The 21,642-nt window shown below is 45.2% G+C and overlaps 2 protein-coding genes across 2 annotated transcripts in view; both read left to right on the top strand.

Moving 5' to 3' along the window:
* LOC117404746 (Fc receptor-like protein 2) overlaps positions 1–13,579 on the top strand; it is a 32,533-nt gene extending 18,954 nt beyond the window's left edge. Inside the window, exons 2-13 of the mRNA XM_059015375.1 lie at positions 440–700; positions 2,618–2,911; positions 3,449–3,727; positions 6,342–6,635; positions 9,083–9,358; positions 9,910–10,008; positions 10,254–10,284; positions 11,090–11,160; positions 11,303–11,362; positions 11,715–11,765; positions 12,550–12,614; positions 12,911–13,579. Coding sequence (XP_058871358.1) covers positions 440–700; positions 2,618–2,911; positions 3,449–3,727; positions 6,342–6,635; positions 9,083–9,358; positions 9,910–10,008; positions 10,254–10,284; positions 11,090–11,160; positions 11,303–11,362; positions 11,715–11,765; positions 12,550–12,614; positions 12,911–12,913 — 1,784 coding nt within the window. The 3' untranslated portion in view covers positions 12,914–13,579. The remainder of the gene's footprint in view (positions 1–439; positions 701–2,617; positions 2,912–3,448; positions 3,728–6,341; positions 6,636–9,082; positions 9,359–9,909; positions 10,009–10,253; positions 10,285–11,089; positions 11,161–11,302; positions 11,363–11,714; positions 11,766–12,549; positions 12,615–12,910) is intronic.
* A 1,449-nt stretch (positions 13,580–15,028) lies between these two features.
* LOC131722032 (zinc finger protein with KRAB and SCAN domains 5-like) lies at positions 15,029–19,889 on the top strand. Its single transcript, XM_059015604.1, has 2 exons — positions 15,029–15,810; positions 19,264–19,889. Exons 1-2 carry the CDS (start codon positions 15,150–15,152, stop codon positions 19,281–19,283), a joined length of 681 nt encoding a protein of 226 aa, XP_058871587.1. The 5' UTR covers positions 15,029–15,149; the 3' UTR covers positions 19,284–19,889.
* Positions 19,890–21,642: the final 1,753 nt, after the last annotated feature.

The raw sequence follows: 21,642 nt of genomic DNA, 5'->3' as shown, positions 1-21,642 counted from the left end.
CTCTGAGCCCTGCTGATCTGAACTCTTTCTGTCTTTTCAGATCAATGGGTGATCCTGCAGACTCCTCCATCCTGACCTGTCTCTCAGCCCTGCTGATCTGAACTCTTTCTGTCTTTTCAGATCAATGGGTGATCCTGCAGACTCCTCCATCCTGACCCGTCTCTCAGCCCTGCTGATCTGAACTCTTTCTGTCTTTTCAGATCAATGGGTGATCCTGCAGACTCCTCAATCCTGACCCGTCTCTGAGCCCTGCTGATCTGAACTCTTTCTGTCTTTTCAGATCAATGGGTGATCCTGCAGACTCCTCAATCCTGACCCGTCTCTCAGCCCTGCTGATCTGAAATCTTTCTGTCTTTTCAGATCAATGGGTGATCCTGCAGACTCCTCAATCCTGACCGTCTCTCAGCCCTGCTGATCTGAACTCGTTCTGTCTTTTCAGATGGACGGGTGTTCCTGCAGACTCCCCCCCAGCCTGTGTTTGAGGGAGACTCTCTGACTCTGAGGTGTCATGTCCGGGGTTATACAGCTAACAGGGTTGTCTTTTATAAGGATAATAAAGAGTTACAGTCCCGGGCTGACACAGAGCTGAGTGTGGATCGTGTTTCAAAGAGTGACGAGGGGTCCTACAAGTGCAAAGCGGAGTGGAGGTGGTACTCCACTTACTCTGGTGTTTCTGCAGAGTTGCGGGTGTCAGTGAGAGGTAGGTTCATTCTAACAGAGAGAGTCCTCACCCCCTTCTCTGTCTGTAATGCCACACAGATACATTCACACTGGAGTCTATTCCAGCTGTGTTAATGTGACTCTGCAGAGGTGCGGGTGTCAGTGAGAGGTAGGTTCATTCTAACAGAGAGAGTCCTCACCCCCTTCTCTGTCTGTAATGTCTCACAGATACATTCACACTGGAGTCTATTCCAGCTGTGTTAATGTGACTCTGCAGAGGTGCGGGTGTCAGTGAGAGGTAGGTTCATTCTAACAGAGAGAGTCCTCACCCCCTTCTCTGTCTGTAATGTCTCACAGATACATTCACACTGAAGTCTATTCCAGCTGTGTTAATGTGACTCTGCAGAGGTGCGGGTGTCAGTGAGAGGTAGGTTCATTCTAACAGAGAGAGTCCTCACCCCCTTCTCTGTCTGTAATGTCTCACAATTACATTCACACTGGAGTCTATTCCAGCTGTGTTAATGTTCTCAACACAACTCAGGTGCTGAAGTAACGGGTCCTGGCAGTTTTCTGATCTGAAAGCTCTTCCTGGTCTCATACTCTGAGTAGTGTAGAAGCTGTAATAAAGCAGAGAGAGGCCACACCAAAGAGTGCTTATTAAACTTTGCAAGTCCTAACTACTCAACTGGACGGCTAAGCGGTTTACCAGCAACAAAACACCTGTACTTTACAAGCATTAAACACAGTGCCTTCTCTTCAGGTTCCCACACAGGTCTCTCTCCCCAGGCCTTAGCCTTCACACAGACAAGAGACCCACCTTTTGACCTGCTTATATACACCTGCCTTAACCGCAGACAGGTGCCCCTAATTCCATTAATAAAACAGTGAACCCCTTGAACCCGCCTTCCCCAGTGTGCAGGGCCTCTGCCTGTCACAGTTGTCATGAGTTATGATTGAACCCCTTGAACCCGCCTTCCCCAGTGTGCAGGGCCTCTGCCTGTCACAGTTGTCATGAGTTATGATTGAACCCCTTGAACCCGCCTTCCCCAGTGTGCAGGGCCTCTGCCTGTCACAGTTGTCATGAGTTATGATTGAACCCCTTGAACCCGCCTTCCCCAGTGTGCAGGGCCTCTGCCTGTCACAGTTGTCATGAGTTATGATTGAACCCCTTGAACCCGCCTTCCTCAGTGTGCAGGGCCTCTGCCTGTCACAGTTGTCATTAGTTATGCTCAAGCCCTATTTCCTCTCCAAATGTATTTCTGTTTGATTGTGGTAGTAATAGAATGTGTATTGTCATTGCAAACTGTATCTTTAATCATGTGTAACCCCTCCCTAGACAGGGGGGTACAGATTGGATATAAGAAATTGGTCCTATACATTATTACACTGCAGATTATACCACAGAAGAGATTCTGCCCAAATGAAATAGTTTTAAATAGAATACATACCTGTTCACTTTACTGTGACACACACACAGTATGAAACAGAATAGCCAAGAAAGACACAGATACTAAACATGTAAGTCATGTGAGTTATATTATTATATTAAAAATCAAAGCAGTAGCAAAGTATCATCATTATTATTATTAATTTCTTAGCAGACTTAAAATTGTTACAAGATATCACATTATTTTTACATACAATAAAAAGGGGCCTGTGATAATGTCAGTAAAGGGAATAACAAGATGGGGTTAAAAACGCTGCTTAGTATTCATTTGTTGTCTGCTTCAGTCAGAAATGACAGAAATGTACATTGAAATCCGGATGGACCGTGGTCTGTCATATTAGATATTTAAAAGATGAATCCCTCTCACAGAGTACTGAGTGTTGGAATACTGTAATAATAATAATAGATAGATTCTATTGTATTTCCTTGTGGAACAATATAGGATACAAACAGGAGAGGGAGAGGAGTGCTGAGCGCTGTCTGATCTTCTCTCATCTTCTGTCTCTACAGAACGACCCCAGGCTGTCCTGACCCGGGAGCCTGCATGGACACAGATATACGAATCAGAGAGAGTCACACTGAGATGTCAGGTTCAGGCGGGTTACACTGACTGGAGATTCACATGGTACAAAGCTGAGAGGAATGGTCCAGTAACCCAGGATTACTACAGCAGTATAGATGGTGACAGATTCACAATTAGCTCTGCTACTGGAGACCACAGTGGGGAATATACCTGTAAAGGTGAAAGGACAGGTAACCCATCGTACTCTAAAACAAGCAATGCTCTTACACTGAGAGTATCAGGTAAGTCATTTCAAACACTCTGAATTCTAACATTCTGATCCTCTCCTCTATTGTAGACTCCAGACGGGGCTCTCTGTCTCCCGACTGCCTTCCTACCTGAGTGCTGTCTGCCCTGCCCCCTCTCTTTCTCCCTGCATTTGTACCACAAGCACACTGAGAGAGTTCCTCTATTTACACTGCTCCTCCGCCCTTTCCTTCTCATCGGTGTCAGTGCTGTCTGCCCTTCCATTCCATTTCTGTCACCTTCACACACTGAGAGGATTCCTCAATCTACACTGAACTGTTCCTGCCTTCTCATCAGTGACACTGAGTACCCCCTCTCTGTCTGCCTCTATCCTTTCACAGACACACACTGGGAAGGTATTCATGTCCCTCTGGGATACACATGCACATGTAAAGTAGGTACATCCTAACAAGTGGTTTTAAAAGCATGTACAGTTATTTGGCTGATTTATTTACTGCGTTTTAATTAATTTCATTTTAAAAAGCAAATTCCTGTTTATCATTAAATGCCTCTTTCTCTCTCTGTTTCTTTAGAGCTGTTCAGCACACCCACTCTGACAGTGCTACCTGGTGCCTCAGTGTGGGAGGGAGAGGCTGTGACTCTGCAGTGTGGGGCTCACATAAATAAACAGGGCACACAGCTGCAGTACCGCTATAGCAAAGACAATGGGACTGTGAGAGGAGCTGGATCACTGGATCAGCACTCAATCCCAGCGGCAGGGCTGAGAGACACAGGGAGATACCAGTGTGAGGTGGAGGCAGCAGGGACGGGGCTGAAGAAAAGGAGTGCTTCTGTGTCACTGACTGTGAGAGGTGAGTTCAGTCTTCTCTTTAAGAGATCTTAATGGACTTCAGTGTTCCCCGCTGTAAATAAGCACAAGAAAATTGTATTTTCTTACTCCTGTTTGCAACCGCTAGCAATTATAAGACGGGACTCCATTATGATCACTTGTTATCCGATTCTCAGCTTCAGTCTCATTTGTTTCTGATTCTCTTTTGTACCTGTTTGTCAGCTGCTGTAAATATTCCTGTCAATTTTGCACTTGTAGCGATTGTGGAGCGTGGCTGGCAGTGTGGAAATGACAAAAGAACAATACGATTAGAAAATAAATCAAAGCAAAGTTTTAAACAATTCCAGGAAAACTAAACAAACAAAAGAAAATCCTGCCTGACTCACGAGGACTAACTAAACTCTTGTCATCCCTCCCTGTTAGGCTGGTTTTCCATTTTCACAGTTTTACAAAAGAATCCCTTTTCTTTGTACACACAGAATTTTAGCACACATACACCCACGCAGCAACTGCTAATTCCATTGTTGACCTCTGTTCCGTCGAGGTTTAAATATTCAACTAATTAACAACTGTCAATGATTAAATAAAACACCTGTTCTTAGTGGTTTGTTAATTAGACCTTATTGTATAATTAACACAGGTAAATATCTTTCTAATGTGGTGATGACCTCTAGTGGTTCACCACTGTAATTGCAGCAGAACCAGCATAAATAGTGGTAAAATGGCCCTTTAATAAGGAGACTGATATACTCCTGGTTTACCACTCTGACACACTATGTATGCCTTTCCACATTGGCAAGATGGTCCACTGTAACCCCAAGACCCTTCAAACAGTCTTCCTGCTCTGTTTCTCCCATTCATTTTCTACTGCAAATGTTCAGACCCAATGTGCAGCACTTTCCATAGCATTACATATCAAAGTGGGATTGATGAGGGCTTGGGGTGTGCAGCACTTTCATTACATATCAAAGTGGGATTGATGAGGTCTTGGGGTGTGCAGCGCTTTCATTACATATCAAAGTGGGATTGATGAGCGCTTGCGGTGTGCAGCACTTTCATTACATATCAAAGTGGGATTGATGAGCGCTTGGGGTGTGCAGCACTTTCATTACATATCAAAGTGGGATTGAGGTCTTGGGGTGTGCAGCACTTTCATTACATATCAAAGTGGGATTGATGAGGGCTTGGGGTGTGCAGCACTTTCATTACATATCAAAGTGGGATTGATGAGCGCTTGGGGTGTGCAGCACTTTCATTAAATATCAAAGTGGGATTGATGAGCGCTTGGGGTGTGCAGCACTTTCATTACATATCAAAGTGGGATTGAGGTCTTGGGGTGTGCAGCACTTTCATTACATATCAAAGTGGGATTGATGAGGGCTTGGGGTGTGCAGCACTTTCATTACATATCAAAGTGGGATTGATGAGCGCTTGGGGTGTGCAGCACTTTCCATAGCATTACATATCAAAGTGGGATTGATGAGGGCTTGGGGTGTGCAGCACTTTCATTACATATCAAAGTGGGATTGATGAGGGCTTGCGGTGTGCAGCACTTTCATTACATATCAAAGTGGGATTGATGAGGGCTTGGGGTGTGCAGCACTTTCCATAGCATTACATATCAAAGTGGGATTGATGAGGGCTTGCGGTGTGCAGCACTTTCATTACATATCAAAGTGGGATTGATGAGCGCTTGGGGTGTGCAGCACTTTCATTACATATCAAAGTGGGATTGATGAGGGCTTGGAGTGTCAGCACTTTCCAAAGCATTGCATATCAAAGTGGGATTGATGAGGGCTTGGGGTGTCTGGTAATTTCTTCCACTCTGAAAGAGGGAGATTGTTTGATATTTTTCATTATAAATCTTTAACAAACTACAACGTAACATGTCCAACACTGCAAGGCTTGTGGTATAAAGAGCAATGATTATATTAAGCTATAACAGGTGTTTACCCCTCAGTGAGAACCCCTATTGAATTGAATTGTTTGGGATCATTATTCCAGTGTGCTCAATATTTATATTAGATTGTACTAGATAATAACCTTCAGTGTTATTTCCCAGAAGTTGAGGTTTAAAAACTCTATTGAACTCTACATTGCTTTTCTCTGATTGGTCTGCATTAATATGAAACAATAATTCGATTCTATTCATTCTGTGCTCCAGGGTGATTCTTTAGTCCTGTCTTTCACCCAGACTTTGTGTCTAACAGAATTATTACTGATTGCAGCCTGCAAGCTACAAAAGAGTTCATACAAGAGCTTTACAATAGTAAGAGATCTACTTCCAGAACGACCACTTTGTAGATTCATTTGTAGATCACTTTGTAGTATGTTATCTAATGACTTTGCTTTTGCAATATTTACTTAGTAATTCAGGAGATTCAAGACACTTTTGTAAAACAAATTCTTAGCAATGTTTGTTAATTCTTTACTTATATTAGCAAGTACATTAAAGTGACTCCCTGTACTGTGTTGTAATTATTCATTATGTTCAAGTAACAGTTTTATTTAATACAAGTAAAAATAGTCTCCACTGAACATAATACCCCACAGCTATCTTGCTAGGGAAGTGCTGTCCACAGCCACTCAGGAATAAAGGAAACGTGAGTCCTTATTTGTCATCTTCTGTATTTCAGAGGGACGACCAAAGCCTGCACTGTCCTGGGAGCCTGCAGGAGAGATATTTGAAGGAGACACGGTCACCCTGAGCTGTGTGGTTGAGGGGGGCTCTGGAGGCTGGAGATATCTCTGGTACAAAGACAGGCAGGGAGCTCCAGTGTACCAGACTGACAGCAGCAGTGGAACTGGAGCCGGATACACAATCAGTGCTGCTGCTCTGTCCCACAGTGGAGAGTACTGGTGTGGAGCTGGACGGGGCAGGAACACGTCTTACTCACAATACAGCCATCCCATCTGGGTAAATGTAACTGGTGAGTAATACAGAATCTCCATCCTTTTCACTAAAGCTTTGCCCTCAGCAGTAGGGGGTGCTGTTTGGTTCTGCTAGAGGTGATTTCTAATTCTATTCCTCTCTATGTCTCTCTATCTATTAAGATTGAAGTTTCTCACCTACTCTACCACGCAATACCATGACAAAGCATATCTATTTACAGTAAATATTATTTTTAAAATGGACAATCTCATTGCTCATTCTTCAATACCAAGAAAAAAATATGTATTGAATGATTTGAGAGTGTGGTTTAAACTCATGACTAACACTGTTGTAGTGAGGACTCAACTCATTATGCTTCATAGTGGTGTTTGAATGACTTGCAGATTACACTATGTAACACAATTTTTGTTCCTGGGTAGTAAGTGTTATTTCCTAATTGCTTATGCCTCAAAAGTATAGAAAATGGCTATTATTCCCCACAAACTTTGCTTTTGTGACCAGGATAGTGATATTTTGAAATTTACCTATTTCCAATGAGAAACCGGGTGAATTTTGTCTTTGTCTTTTCGTTCACATAAAGTCAGAAAAAAACAACATATGAATCTAAATTAACATGTATTTATACTAAAGTAATACAAAAATGACTACAAAAGATTTAGAAGTGAGTAGTTTTTCGAGATTTACGATTATACTGTAAATCACTTTCACGAATCAGCCCCCAAATGTAGTCTCCCATCATGTTCTTGTTATACTGTCCTTGGTAGCGGCGTTCAAAGTCCAGTATATCGTGGTGGAAGCGCTCGCCTTGCTCCTCCGAGGACGCTCCCATGTTCTCCTTGAATTTCTCAAGATAAGCATCAAGGATATGGACTTTGAGGGACATCCTACAGCCCATTGTGCCGTAGTTCTTCATCAGAGTCTCAACCAGCTCCACATAGTTTTCGGCCTTGTGATTGCCCAGGAAGCCCCGAACCACTGCGACAAAGCTGTTCCAAGCCGCTTTCTCCTTACTAGTGAGCTTCTTGGGGAATTCATTGCACTCCAGGATCTTCTTTATCTGTGGTCCGACGAAGACACCGGCTTTGACCTTTGCCTCAGACAGCTTAGGGAAGAAGTCTTGAAGGTACTTGAAGGCTGCCGACTCCTTATCTAGAGCTCTGACAAATTGTTTCATAAGGCCCAATTTGATGTGCAGTGGTGGCATCAGCACCTTCCAGGGGTCCACCAGTGGCTCCCACTTGACGTTGTTCCTCCCCACAGAGAACTCGGTCCGCTTGGAAGGGTCCACCATGCAGTAGCAGTTGCTTGAGTGGTCAGTGGGTTCCCGCCAAATTCTTGGGATAGTGAACTTCATGCCTCTCTTTTCCCCTCTGTACCATCCTACAAAAATACATTTATTTCACCCATGACTAATGTGTAAGAGATTCTCGCAACATTTTTCATATGATATATTTTTTCAATAACATTGAAAATTGTAAAACATTTTAAAATTAAAAACTTTTACAATTTTAAAAATTAACAAATTTTATAACATAAAATTCCGAGCAACAATTGTCCATCTTACCTTCCAGAGTTTTTTTTTGCAGTGCTCGCAGGTGAAATGAGGTGCCCAGGGTTTGTCTTGATCCCCGACAGGCATGCCGAAATATGCCTTGTAGGCCTCACACATCTTAGCAGATGCTTCCACGGAGTACTTTTTCGCTCTTGTCTTGATAAATTGGCCGCAGACATAGCAAAATGCGTCTGCCGGATGCTTGCAGCCTCTTGATGCCATCTCAGAAAAATGCAGATATGTATCCACTTAGGCAGCTGGAACTAAACTGAACTGGTGGGCTTAAGGCCCCTGTATTTATACTACTATTTATATTACTGGAAAGTTCTAGAAAGTTCTAGAAGTTACTCCAAGTTTACTCAGCACTGAATCTATCTGGAATGTTCTGGAAAATAGGTAAATTTCAAAATATCACTGTCCTGGTCACAAAAGCAAAGTTTGTGGGGAATAGCCATTTTCTATACTTTTGAGGCATAAGCAATTAGGAAATAACACTTACTACCCAGGAACCAAAAAAAAAAAAAATTGTTACACAGTGTTATCAATGCAGATATATCTAAGGGTTTAGAACCTAGGGAAGGGAGGGGGAAGAATGCTGTGGGGTGTTTCAATGGTGTGTTTATAGCTTGTTCCTGTCTTGACTGAAACATTTGGTGTTAACTTTACAGGAGCCTCTATACTCCAGCGCTGCCTCTCTCTCTAAGGAGCCTCTATATTCCAGCACTGCCTGTCTCTCTAAGGAGCCTCTATACTCCAGCACTGCCTTTGTCTCTCTAAGGAGCCTCTATACACCAGCACTGCCTCTGTCTCTCTAAGGAGCAGGGGGCTCTGGTGAATCCCACTCTATGCAAGACACTGGTTCTGATTGATTTTAATATCTTGGTCAGACAGCTTCACAATCACTATCCTGTCTTCATGTCATCTTTTCATAGCTCTGTTCTCCAGGGTGACTCTGACAGCATCTCCAGGAGCCACAGTGAAGGAGGGAGAGGCTCTTAACCTGACCTGTGAGGCAGCAGTGAAAAAAAAACCCCGCCCTGAACTCCACTACACCATTGTGAGAGACGGGGAGCCTGTGACTAACAGCACTGACTCTGCACTGTACAGCATAGCCATCACTGAGAAGAGCCACACTGGGAGCTACACGTGTGCTGTGGAGTCACAGGGAGTGGAGAAGAGCAGCCAGGAGCTACACATTGAAGTGCAAAGTAAGAACACAATCTATGTACAGGGATAGCACTGACAGATAGCATAGAACTGCACTGCCATTAATTACCAGCAGTGTGTAATTGAGTTACACCATTGTGTTGTCACAATATATAAAATGAACTGTGAGTGTTTCTGATCTGTTAGTCTATTCAGTGTTGTAGTGTGTGTGTGCAGGGGCTGCCTGGTTAATATTAAACTTACAAGAAATTAAAGCATTGATTTGATCAACATGCTGCCTGTCTTGATAAGATACAGTTGGCTTTTAGGAGCTGTGGAATCACCCTGTATTGCATCAACCATGGCATTCTTTGGTTCTGTAACATTCTATTAAACCCAGCTGTGTCTTATTGTGAATGGGTGAGGTTTATCAAACCAACCCCAGTCCTTAGAGTGGCAGAGTGGCTGCTTCTTCATTGCAGCTCTTGAAGCAGCATGATCAGGAGTAACTCATGTACATAACAGTTCCAGTCCCATTGTGCAGAATCAGCCCTGTCAGTCAAGGTGTATGGAGCTCACTAGCACACACTGATCCTGTACCTTCCTCCCCCAGCGTCCTGGCACAGCGCTGCTGCTGCTGGCTTCAGTGTTGGCTTCTTTGTGATTCTTCTCATTGTGTTCACTCTGCTTCTCCTCTATCACAAGATCAGAGGTGAGACTCCAGTGTTTTATTACATGTTTCGCTTGTCCTGTCACGGCACATACTCTGGCTTCTTCCTTCTCCCTCTAGTGAAAAATAACTACCATCATATTTTGAGAAGCCTGTTTTTAAAGATAATGCATTTTAAAATAAGCATTTTCTAATTGTATATGCACAGCTAATAATCCCATGACATTTAGCATGTTTGTGACACTTACAGTACATAAACAAGCTGAAACAGTGTTATTCATTTGCAGGTTTCCCATGTATCACCGGTGGTAAGAGGAGGTAAGTCAGCACAAGTATGTGTACAGACAGGGTCCTCGTCCACTACAGCACTGACAAGCATTTCTCATGACTCGAGGGTTCAATCCCAGCTTCTCTTCCACCTTCACAAACACTTCTTTATTCTGGTAATGGTGTCCATGACTAGCAGTAGTGTCCCTCGATCCCTCAGCACAACGCAGACTGGACAGGAAATGACACGTCTGTGTGGGGCAGCAGTGTGGAGTAGTGGTTAGAGCTCTGGACTCTTGACCGGAGGGTCGTGGGTTCAATCCCAGGTGGGGGACACTGCTGCTGTACCCTTGACAAGGTACTTTACCTAGATTGCTCCAGTAAAAACCCAACTGTATAAATGGGTAATTTATGTGAAAATAATGTGATATCTTGTAACAATTGTAAGTCGCCCTGGATAAGGGCGTCTGCTAAGAAATAAATAATAATAAAACTAAATAGCTGCTACTGGTAGCCATGGAGACAGTATTATGGGAATGAGGAAGCTCAAGAGTGCAGCAGAAATGACAAGTTAAAGCACTTTCCCAGCTCATAGCACAGAAACAATACAAATCTTCAGCAGTGGCTCTCAGCACTACTCAGAACAATACAAACATCATTCCAATCTAACAGCAATGTAAACTGTTACAATGGTATCTGAAGCTATTTGCCATTTAACAATATTGTCAGTATTTTTAATAATTTGGTTATACAAAAAAATCATGCTTGTCTTCAGTGACACATGGAGAGGAGGGGAGTGTGGAATCATTACTGAAGTGAAACTGATCAAGCCTGGTGTATCTCACTACTGTCACAGGGAACGCTCGGATCAGAACCAGGACCAAGCAGCAGGGGGAGTAGAGCTCTCCAGCCAAGCACAGCAACCTGGTGAGTTACTGACACACAGAGGAGACACCAACACATTATTCACACACAAAAATAACAGTGAAGCTAGGAATCTACATTCATTTCTAAAATTGCATGAAACCAACACTGAAGATAATATATATTTTTTTAAATGTCCCTCCAGATTCTGAAGACATCGTTTACAGTGAGATTGACACCAGCAAACACAACAATACAAAGAAAGGTAAGAATCTCTGTAAATTGTGTCTCTGAATTCCCAAGCTGAACATCCCTCTCACACTTCCCTAAACGATCAGTGATTGTAACCCATGACAGGTGTGAGTAGCTTCTGCTTGTTTTCTATATCAGTTCACATGTCCAGCTGCCCCTGGCTCATGGTGTAAGAGTGTTTCCTCAGGAGCTCTTTGGTGAGCAAAAGGACTGCGGAGCTGAGCTGCTCTGAAACCAGAAGACCCCCCGCAGTCTGTGGGGAACCCCTGAACACCAAGGGGGGCCCTGTCTGCTAAAACACTGGGAGCTATTGATCCAATGGGTTTACTATCCTGTTTGTATTAACAGTGTGTTTATTTTACCAGTCAAACCTGCAGAGACTGACACTGTGTACTCAGCTGTGAAAATAAGTGCAGGTAAGAATCTCTTAAAGCTCTTTCCATTGCAACAATCTCTCTCTCTCACACACATAGTGAAAATAAGAAATACAGAACCTCATTTGCTCTGTGTGGCATTTTTTACTCTAAGTAAATGTGGTCTTTCTTGCATCCACTAGGGGCAGTGTGATGCAGGAGAACACATTCTTGGTTACTCTCTGCTCTGAATTTAGGATTTAGACATGACTATGAGAGCTCTATTGAGGACACACAGTTTTAAAATTCACCAGGATAGAACATAAAATTATACAAAGTAATTCTAAATAAGAAAAATAGATTAGATTAGAAAAGATAACACTTACTAAGATGGTCCTTAAATTCCATAATATAATATTAAAACAACATTATGTGTTAAACTTGAACTCATGAAAGCAAGGGAATGCCACAGCACACATAACTAAGATGAATCGAGGTCATGCTTTAACACTGATACTGACACACTGTGATATCATTATACACTGTGGCCAGGGATATTCAACCTTCACAGTGGAACATCTTATCCAACTTTAACTGCAGACACTCCATCAAAAACTATAAGAAACTCAAGCAAGCAGGGAATGCCTTCATCAGTGTTATAACAAGCACCTGGAAATGACTGCACTTTTATGAATGTAACTCTCTTTAACTCAATAGCCGGTCTGTATCCCCCCAGCAGCTAACAGCCCTGAGGTATTGTAATCTAAACTGTAAGCACTGCTGGAGAGTATCTAGAACCCCTCCTCTCTGTGTCTCCTCCCTCTATTAATCAGGGTGCATTTCACAGGCAAGCCCACTGCAGATAATGCAGAGGTCATGTATGCCACAGTCCTCCCAAAGAAGAAAAGGAAGGTAAGCTTTACTTTATTGACTTTTTCATCCCTCCCTCCCAGTCCCTCTTCTCTAAGCACCAAGGACAGTCTCCCTCCCTCTCTCCCAATTCCTAAACTAACCATAGAGCCAAACTCCCTCCCTCCCTCTAGGTCCTTTAGCTCTGACCACTAGAGCCAGCCTCCCTCCCTCTAGGTCATTTATCTCTGACCACTAGAGCCAGCCTCCCTCCATCCTAGTCCCTCACCTCTCCACCCTGCTTGTTGAGTGTGTGGAGAGCTGTCTGATTCCTTGTCTCTCTATCTCTCACCCTGCAGTAAATGAAGGGGGTCCCCAGGAGTGAGAGCCAGCCTGAATCCAGAGACACTGAGAAGGGGAGCGTGTCAAACTGAAGGAGACAGACCCATTCTTTCAGAATGACCTGGAGAGCCCTGGGATTCAGCTCCACTCCTGCCCCTGAATTGGAAATGAATCTCACTCATCATGCTGTGAGGATTTAGGACAGTTACAGGGTCATTCTACTTAGAAGGGACACATTGGAAATATATACCAAGCTTTTTCACTGAACACTTGTATGTGTGATATGAACCCACCACATTAAACAAAGCTGTCAATAACATATATGATATTTTTAAATGTAATTTGAGCTGTAAATGTATTGCTGTGCCAATGTCAGTGAGTACAGTATATGATAAAGAAATTCATTGTTTAAAATAGTTTGAGTTCCTGTACGTTTTCCAGTATCTCTGTATATAAAGGGTGTGTGAGAAATTCCTAGTTGTAATTGAATGTTCTTTGTAAAATGACATTTCAAATCTTAAACTGAGACTTCAGATGCTGGGATGTTAATTAAGTTTGTTTTCCCCCTTCCTTTCTCTTTAACATTCTCTAGATCTACTTCAAAGGACTAGATATTAGTAACAGATATCTATATTCATACAGATTCTATATATTTATTGTATTATATATAGTACAATAAAAAAACACTGCACCTCATTAGATAGATGACTTTCTCCCATGAAATTAATTGTACCATGAAACATTTAAGTGAAGTTGCATAACAGATATGAAATCATTACCAAACTTTACTGCTGCTTTGTGGAATTGTGCTTTTTCTTGGTGTTCTTTGAGTTTTGTAACTGCTGATCGCCATCTTTTTAAAGGACATGGGTAGAACCGTTCTAGTTTCTCTGCATTTTTCCCTGTTCTGCCAAAAAGCACAGAGTATTTGCAATAGACTCCCATCATCAACTGCTGAATAAAGCAACCAAGTATACTGTATGAACCATTCCCTTCTGAATGACCTCACTTTGTTATCGGATGTTTTCTGCTTTGGGAATTTATATTTCTCATTAGGCTGCCATGTCTGCATAAAAAGCTCATATCTCTTTGCATCTGTCCAAGTGTGTGTGTTTATGTGTGTGTTTATATATGTCATTTGGATGGTGGCTACTCAGCATTTAATTCTGCAAAGACAAACGTTTATTTTTCTTTTGTTTATTTTTATTATACACTTATTTTAGAAAACATTTTAGTAAATGACTGTGACAAAGAGAGAGTGAATTCTTGTTTTAGATCTCCCTTCCGACCGGTGAGGGCACTGGGGAGGAGGAGCAGGCAGAGCCGCGGTGCGCAACGTCACAGACCCGGTCGGGAAGCGCAGTGGCAATCACGCATTGGCTGACGGCGGTTGCCCTCGCTGACCAATGGGGACGGGACGGGGCGTACAAAAGGGGGCGTGGCCCGGGGTTCTGTTCCTTCTGGCAAGGTACAGTGTGTGAGAGAGAGAGAGAGAGAGAAAGAAAGAAACTAGCAGAGAAGCAGGGGAAGGGAATTGGAAGACGGGTCGTTTTGCGATTGTGCATTTACTGGCTAACCCTTCTACTGCTTGTATTTTTTAGAGCACTAACGGGACGCTCCGGGATCACGCCGGAGGAGTGACAACCCGGAAGTGCTGGGTTTATTACCCCCGTGTTTTTCCCGTTCCCGGATTACAAAACGGAAGACGGACTGCTTTTGTTGTTTGTTTATTTTGGGACTGCAACCCCGTTTCCCTTTATTTTGTCGGGTTACACATTGTTGTGTACCCCGGCTTCCTTATTGTTTATTTTCCCTATTGTTTTGAGTGCGGTTTGGTATTTTTAGTTGAAAAGAAATAAAACCAAGGCGCTTAATTGAATAGAGGACTGGAGTCTATTATTTTACACCACACTACGCCCATTCTGCCACACGTGGTGTCATCGTGGGATGGACCCAACCACTTTGTCGGCGATCCTGGAGGCGTTGGACAGCCGGAGGGAGGCTGAGGAACGGAGGAGGGAGGAGAGATACACGGCTCTTATCGAGAGGGTCGGGATGGGGATGACGTCAGCGGCGACGGGCCCCGTGCTGGTTGCTCCGAAGGCCCGGGCCCAGAAAATGACGGTGGAGGATGACCCGGAGGCCTACCTGGTAGCCTTTGAACGGTTGGCTACCACTGCAGCATGGCCCCGGGAGTACTGGGCGAGCCAACTTGGTCCCTGCTTGATCGGGGAAGCACAAGCAGCGTACCGGGCCATGACTGACGACGATGCCGCCCAGTATGACCTGGTTAAGCAGGCTATCCTCCGCCGTCTCAATATCACGGGGGAGACTCATCGGGTCAGATTCCGGGAGTTCCAGCGACCCCCCAACACCCGGCCCAGGGTGGTAGCCCAGCAATTATGCGACCACATGGCGCAATGGCTGAACCCCAGTCAGAAAACCGGGATTCAGATGGGGGAGGCCATTGTGATGGAACAATTCTGCCATGTGGTCGGGGCTGAGACGCAGGCGTGGGTACGCCGGCATAACCCCACGACGCTGGAGCAGGCCGTGGCGTTAGCCGAAAACTTCGAGGACTCCCTGGTGTCCGCCCGAACCACCCTGCTGGACTGCCCCCCTCCCTCCGCTGCCAAAGGACCGCCGTCGAACCCTTTTCCCGGACCCAGGGCCGTCAGATCACCGGCCCCGTCGGGCCACCCGGCCCCCTTACCATGGAGGCAGAGGTTGGCCCCCAGCTGGGGTAGAATGGTTCCCCCTGCCCCGCTGTCATACCAGCAGCGGGACAAATATGTACCGCCCTTGCCCTCTGCCCCACCCGTCTGTTTTAGGTGCCAGCAGCCGGGACACATTGCCAGATACTGCCCGGCGGCCATGGAGTGCGACGTGGCTGCGTGTCACCTGGCGTCTGAGACAGGTAGGAAATGGGGAAATGGTCGGGAGGGCCCGTGTATGGTTGATGTTGTATTGGGGAATGTGAACACCCACGCCTTAGTGGACACAGGGTGTGAGCAAACTTTAATTCGAACAGCTCTCCTTGGCGGTATGTCGTGGCAGCCACAAGGCCAGGTGGCAATCTCCTGTATCCATGGGGATACGGCGACATACCCCACTCTAAAAGTATATTTATCGGTAGGCCCGATAAAGCGCCACCTAGTAGTGGGGGTGGCCGAAAAGTTGCCACATCCAGTTATTCTGTGTCGAGACTGGCCACAATATAAAGATTTAGTGAAAATATCGGCAGCCTCGACCACACGTGTAGACACGGCAGACCCCCGGGGAAGGGAAGTAATTGGTACTGTTTTTCCCTTCCATACAGAGCTGTTTTCTCCACTTTTTCGTCCTAGAAAAACACGTAAGGAGAGACGGAAAGAAAAGTGGGAAGGCGCATCGATAAGACACGGTTGGGGTCTGGCGGGAGAAGGTGCTGATGGTCCCAAACGTCAATCGAAGGGAGTCGGAACGCAGTGTGACCGGGCGGGCGAGGTTACTGGACCCTCGAGGGTAGAGACTGCTCCAGCCCCTGTCAATATCCCGGACGTGTGGGCCTCAAGCGCGGACCTAGTGTGGGAGCAGAACAACGATCCCACACTGGTGCACGCTTGGGAACAGGTCCGGTCTATTGAGGGTAAGGATGTTGACGGCATTGGGACGCTGGTATATCCCCATTTCGTGGTAGAGGGGCACTTGCTTTATAGAGTAAACCCAGCCCCGGGCACAGGACAGCCTGTCAAACAGTTGATGGTTCCCCCGTCCTGTCGACCAGAGGTCATGAGGCTGGCGCATGACGTCCCCTTTGCAGGACATCTTGGCGTGGACAAGACGAGGGACCGAATACTGGCTCGATTTTACTGGGCAGGGCTCTACACCGAAGTGGCGAAATATGTAGCTAGCTGCCCAGAATGTCAGAGAGTAGCACCGGGTCGAGTGCGCCCCGCCCCTCTGGTCCCACTGCCTATTATCTCCACTCCCTTTGAACGCGTTGCAATGGACATAGTTGGGCCAGTGCTGCCTTCTGATTCCGGGTACACGCACATATTAGTGATGGTGGATTATGCAACGCGGTACCCGGAAGCAGTTCCGTTGCGGTCCACTAGTGCCACTGCAATTGCGAAAGAGTTAAGTCAGATTATGGCTAGGGTAGGGATCCCAAAAGAAATATTGACTGATCATGGAACAAACTTCTTGTCGAAAACGCTACAGCAGGTGTACAAAATTCTAAAAATACGTCCCATTAGGACATCTGTTTATCATCCCCAAACGGATGGGCTGGTGGAACGTTTTAACCAAACATTGAAGCAAATGTTGAGACGGTTTGTGAGTCAGGAGCAGAAACATTGGGCTACCCTTCTTCCTTACCTACTCTTCGCAGTGAGAGAGGTGCCTCAGAGCTCAACGGGATTTTCCCCCTTCGAGCTATTATATGGCCGGCAGCCAAGGGGCATCCTCGACCTGTTGAGAGAAGGTTGGGAAGAACACAAGGGCTCCTCTAAAAATGTAGTGCAGCATGTGCTCCTACTGCGTGATCGCCTTGATTTAATTGGTCGACTGGCTCAGGACAATCTCAGATCGGCTCAACATCGGCAACAGCGGCATTACAATACCAATGCACGAATTCGAACCTTTCGGCCAGGAGATAAAGTAATGCTGCTTCTTCCATCATTGGAATCGAAACTGTGTGCTAAATGGCAGGGGCCATATGAGGTGATACGGGCCATAGGATTAGTGAATTATGAAATTAGACAGCCCGATCGCCGAAATAAAACAGAAATCTATCATGTCAATTTGTTAAAGCCCTGGAAGGCAAGAGAGGTCTTATTCATAGCCCCAGGCGAGATGGAGGATGACTTAGGACCCTGCATAGAGACCCCTAGCCCCGCCAGATTTCAATGGGGAAACAGTTACTTCCAGATCAGCAAGTAGAATTGCGTAAGTTGATTGGGAAATTTGGGGATGTGTTTTCTGACGTGCCCGGCAGAACTAACCTTACCAAATATGCTGTTATTACTCCGCCAGGGGTCACTGTTCGGGAGAGGCCCTACCGGATCCCAGAAAGCCGGCGGAGTGGCGTCCAGAACGAGGTGAGGGCGATGCTCGAACTTGGGGTCATTGAGCCTTCCAGAAGCGAGTGGTGCAGTCCTATTGTTATAGTGGCCAAGAAGGACGGCACTAATCGCTTCTGTGTCGATTTTCGAAAGGTCAATGCTATCGCCAAGTTCGACGCCTACCCCATGCCTCGGATCGACGAACTTCTCGACCGACTGGGGACGGCCGGGTTTATCTCAACTTTGGACCTGACGAAGGGATATTGGCAGATCCCTTTAACCCGCGATTCATGTGAAAAAACGGCATTTTCAACTCCGGATGGTCTGTTCCATTTTAAAACCATGCCGTTTGGGTTACATGGTGCGCCCGCCGCCTTTCAGAGACTGATGGACGAGGTGTTACATCCCCATCGTGAGTATGCAGCAGCTTATATTGACGATGTGGTAATATATAGCTCCACCTGGAGAGAGCATGTAATTCGACTTACAGCCGTCCTTCAGTCTCTGAGGGCTGCCCGGCTGACAGCCAACCTAAAAAAATGTGCGTTTGCGAAATCTGAAACTCAGTACTTAGGATTTATCATGGGAAACGGACAGGTGAAACCCGTAGCCACCAAAGTCCAGGCTTTGGTGGACGCGGCGGTCCCCAAAACTAAATCCCAGGTGAGATCACTGTTAGGATTGGCCGGTTATTACCGCCGCTTTATCCCCGAGTATGCCACCGTGGTCGATCCTCTGGTGAACCTCACTAAGAAAAGTGCGCCAAATTTAGTCAAGTGGTCAGAAGAGTGTCAGGGAGCGTTTGAGACCATTAAGCGCAAACTGTGCCAGGCTCCTGCGCTAATATTACCAGACTTTAGCAAGAGATTCCTCCTCCATACTGACGCGTCAGAGGTTGGTTTGGGGGCGGTCTTGTCCCAGAGGGTCAACGGGGTGGAGCACCCCATTCTCTACATCAGCAAAAAAATGCTTCCTAGGGAGCGCAATTACTCGGTTGTGGAGAAGGAGTGCTTGGCCATTAAATGGGCGACTCACTCCCTCAGATATTACTTACTGGGACATTCATTTGATCTAGTCACAGACCACGCCCCACTCAGATGGTTAAGCACTATGAAGGATAGCAATGCCCGGATAACTCGGTGGTATTTGGCATTGCAGCCTTACATGTATCGTATGGTACATCGTGCAGGGAAAGATCACCAAAATGCGGATTATTTTTCCCGGGAGGGGGGAGTAATGGGGTTGGTAGGTTTGGCCGAGTGTTCCTTCGGCTCCACTCTGAGCGGTGGGATATGTGACAAAGAGAGAGTGAATTCTTGTTTTAGATCTCCCTTCCGACCGGTGAGGGCACTGGGGAGGAGGAGCAGGCAGAGCCGCGGTGCGCAACGTCACAGACCCGGTCGGGAAGCGCAGTGGCAATCACGCATTGGCTGACGGCGGTTGCCCTCGCTGACCAATGGGGACGGGACGGGGCGTACAAAAGGGGGCGTGGCCCGGGGTTCTGTTCCTTCTGGCAAGGTACAGTGTGTGAGAGAGAGAGAGAGAGAGAAAGAAAGAAACTAGCAGAGAAGCAGGGGAAGGGAATTGGAAGACGGGTCGTTTTGCGATTGTGCATTTACTGGCTAACCCTTCTACTGCTTGTATTTTTTAGAGCACTAACGGGACGCTCCGGGATCACGCCGGAGGAGTGACAACCCGGAAGTGCTGGGTTTATTACCCCCGTGTTTTTCCCGTTCCCGGATTACAAAACGGAAGACGGACTGCTTTTGTTGTTTGTTTATTTTGGGACTGCAACCCCGTTTCCCTTTATTTTGTCGGGTTACACATTGTTGTGTACCCCGGCTTCCTTATTGTTTATTTTCCCTATTGTTTTGAGTGCGGTTTGGTATTTTTAGTTGAAAAGAAATAAAACCAAGGCGCTTAATTGAATAGAGGACTGGAGTCTATTATTTTACACCACACTACGCCCATTCTGCCACAATGACACAGTTACTTTTATCCTCATCTAGACTAACTAACCTGAGCTCTTGTCCTGGCCATGGCAAGCAGCTGCTGGGCACTGTTTGTTGGGAGGAGGAGAACATTCTTTCCCTGAAAAATACACACATACAAATACCATGAGATTTACAGTGCGTATTTTATTTTGCAATTATCTTTATACATTTTATATATAATTTGTGATAGTATTTTCTGGAAATATTTTTAAATGTCCACTTTAAAACACATGTAAGGTAATTTGGGAGAAAAACATGGTAATGTCATCTTTAATATATATTAAAAAAATAGTATTTAAACTTTGTCTAAATCTAAAAAAATATTTAAAGTAACGTTCCGGTTTGATTTCAGATTCATGACTAGCTGAATTACCTTAAAGGCGTAAAGAAATGTAATATCTTTTTCTGTCCCTTGTCCGGAGTTGTGTTCAATAGCCAGAGTGCTACAGTAACATTTTTTTTTTTTTAAATTCAACTCCCTGATAGCCAACAGCGCTTCAGTCTGAGGAGTTTCCCGACTTGCTGGGTGCTTAGCTATAAACAATTCAAGTTCCCATTGCTTGAGCTCATTGGTTGCATCAAGCTCGAGGCAGCTACTTGTAACCAATAGAAAAGATCGATATTTCTTTACAGCTGGCCAACCAGATCAACTTTCTACTACTACTAAGGGGAAAGAAGAGGTGACAGGATGAAACAAACCACGGTGCAATATTGTTTTTAGGAACGCAACACATTTGAATTATTGTCAATGGAGTTATATTTTTTCTAACCGGTTCACGTAAACTTGTAAAGCAGTATTTCCAGCTAACTCACCGTTTGGAAACTGAAGACTTTAAAGATTTTTCTTGTTTATTATTTATTTATACCAGTACCACATAACAAAAAAGTGTCCTTGCAGAGCAGCTCAGCAAGTGGGTAATGGTAATAAATATTATGTATTTTGAAATTTAAAAGTTTCATTTGACTCTACGTTTGTAGAGGGAGGGGTGGGTGGTTTCCATCTTCTTCACCTGGAGTTAACTGTGGGGTTTAAAGCACTGCATCCGAGCTCTAAACTTGCTGAAGTGTTGCAATACCCAGGAGCTGTGCGCTAGCTGGTACTAGAGGGAAAGATTAACCAGCATCTTGGAAAACAACAGGAATTCTCTACAGCGTCAAACAACACAAATCATGACAAACAAAAATAATCTAAAATTACCATTTATTGTATATGGGATCATTTAACATATAAAAAGCATGATTAGTTGTAACTCACACTGTTATTTTCATGTTATTTTCACTACCTAAAAGTCCCTTTCCCAGCCCCTCCTCTATATCCTCTGAATGCAGAGTCGGCCCGGGTGCTGCGCCACAACATGATGAAGAATCCAGCACTGATAACCACTCAGAGAGACACAGCGCTGCTATTCACTGAGAACCACTCAGAGAGGCACAGCGCTGCTATTCAATGAGAACCACTCAGAGAGGCGCAGCGCTGCTATTCAATGAGAACCACTCAGAGAGGCACAGCGCTGCTATTCAATGAGAACCACTCAGAGAGGCGCAGCGCTGCTATTCAATGAGAACCACTCAGAGAGGCGCAGCGCTGCTATTCAATGAGAACCACTCAGAGAGGCGCAGCGCTGCTATTCAATGAGAACCACTCAGAGAGGCGCAGCGCTGCTATTCAATGAGAACCACTCAGAGAGGCACAGCGCTGCTATTCAATGA

Source organism: Acipenser ruthenus, chromosome 50 (genome assembly GCF_902713425.1).
Source record: "Acipenser ruthenus chromosome 50, fAciRut3.2 maternal haplotype, whole genome shotgun sequence".
Lineage (NCBI taxonomy): Eukaryota > Metazoa > Chordata > Actinopteri > Acipenseriformes > Acipenseridae > Acipenser > Acipenser ruthenus.
The sequence above is the reverse complement of the archived record's forward strand: the minus strand, read 5'-3'. Positions and strand labels throughout refer to the sequence as shown.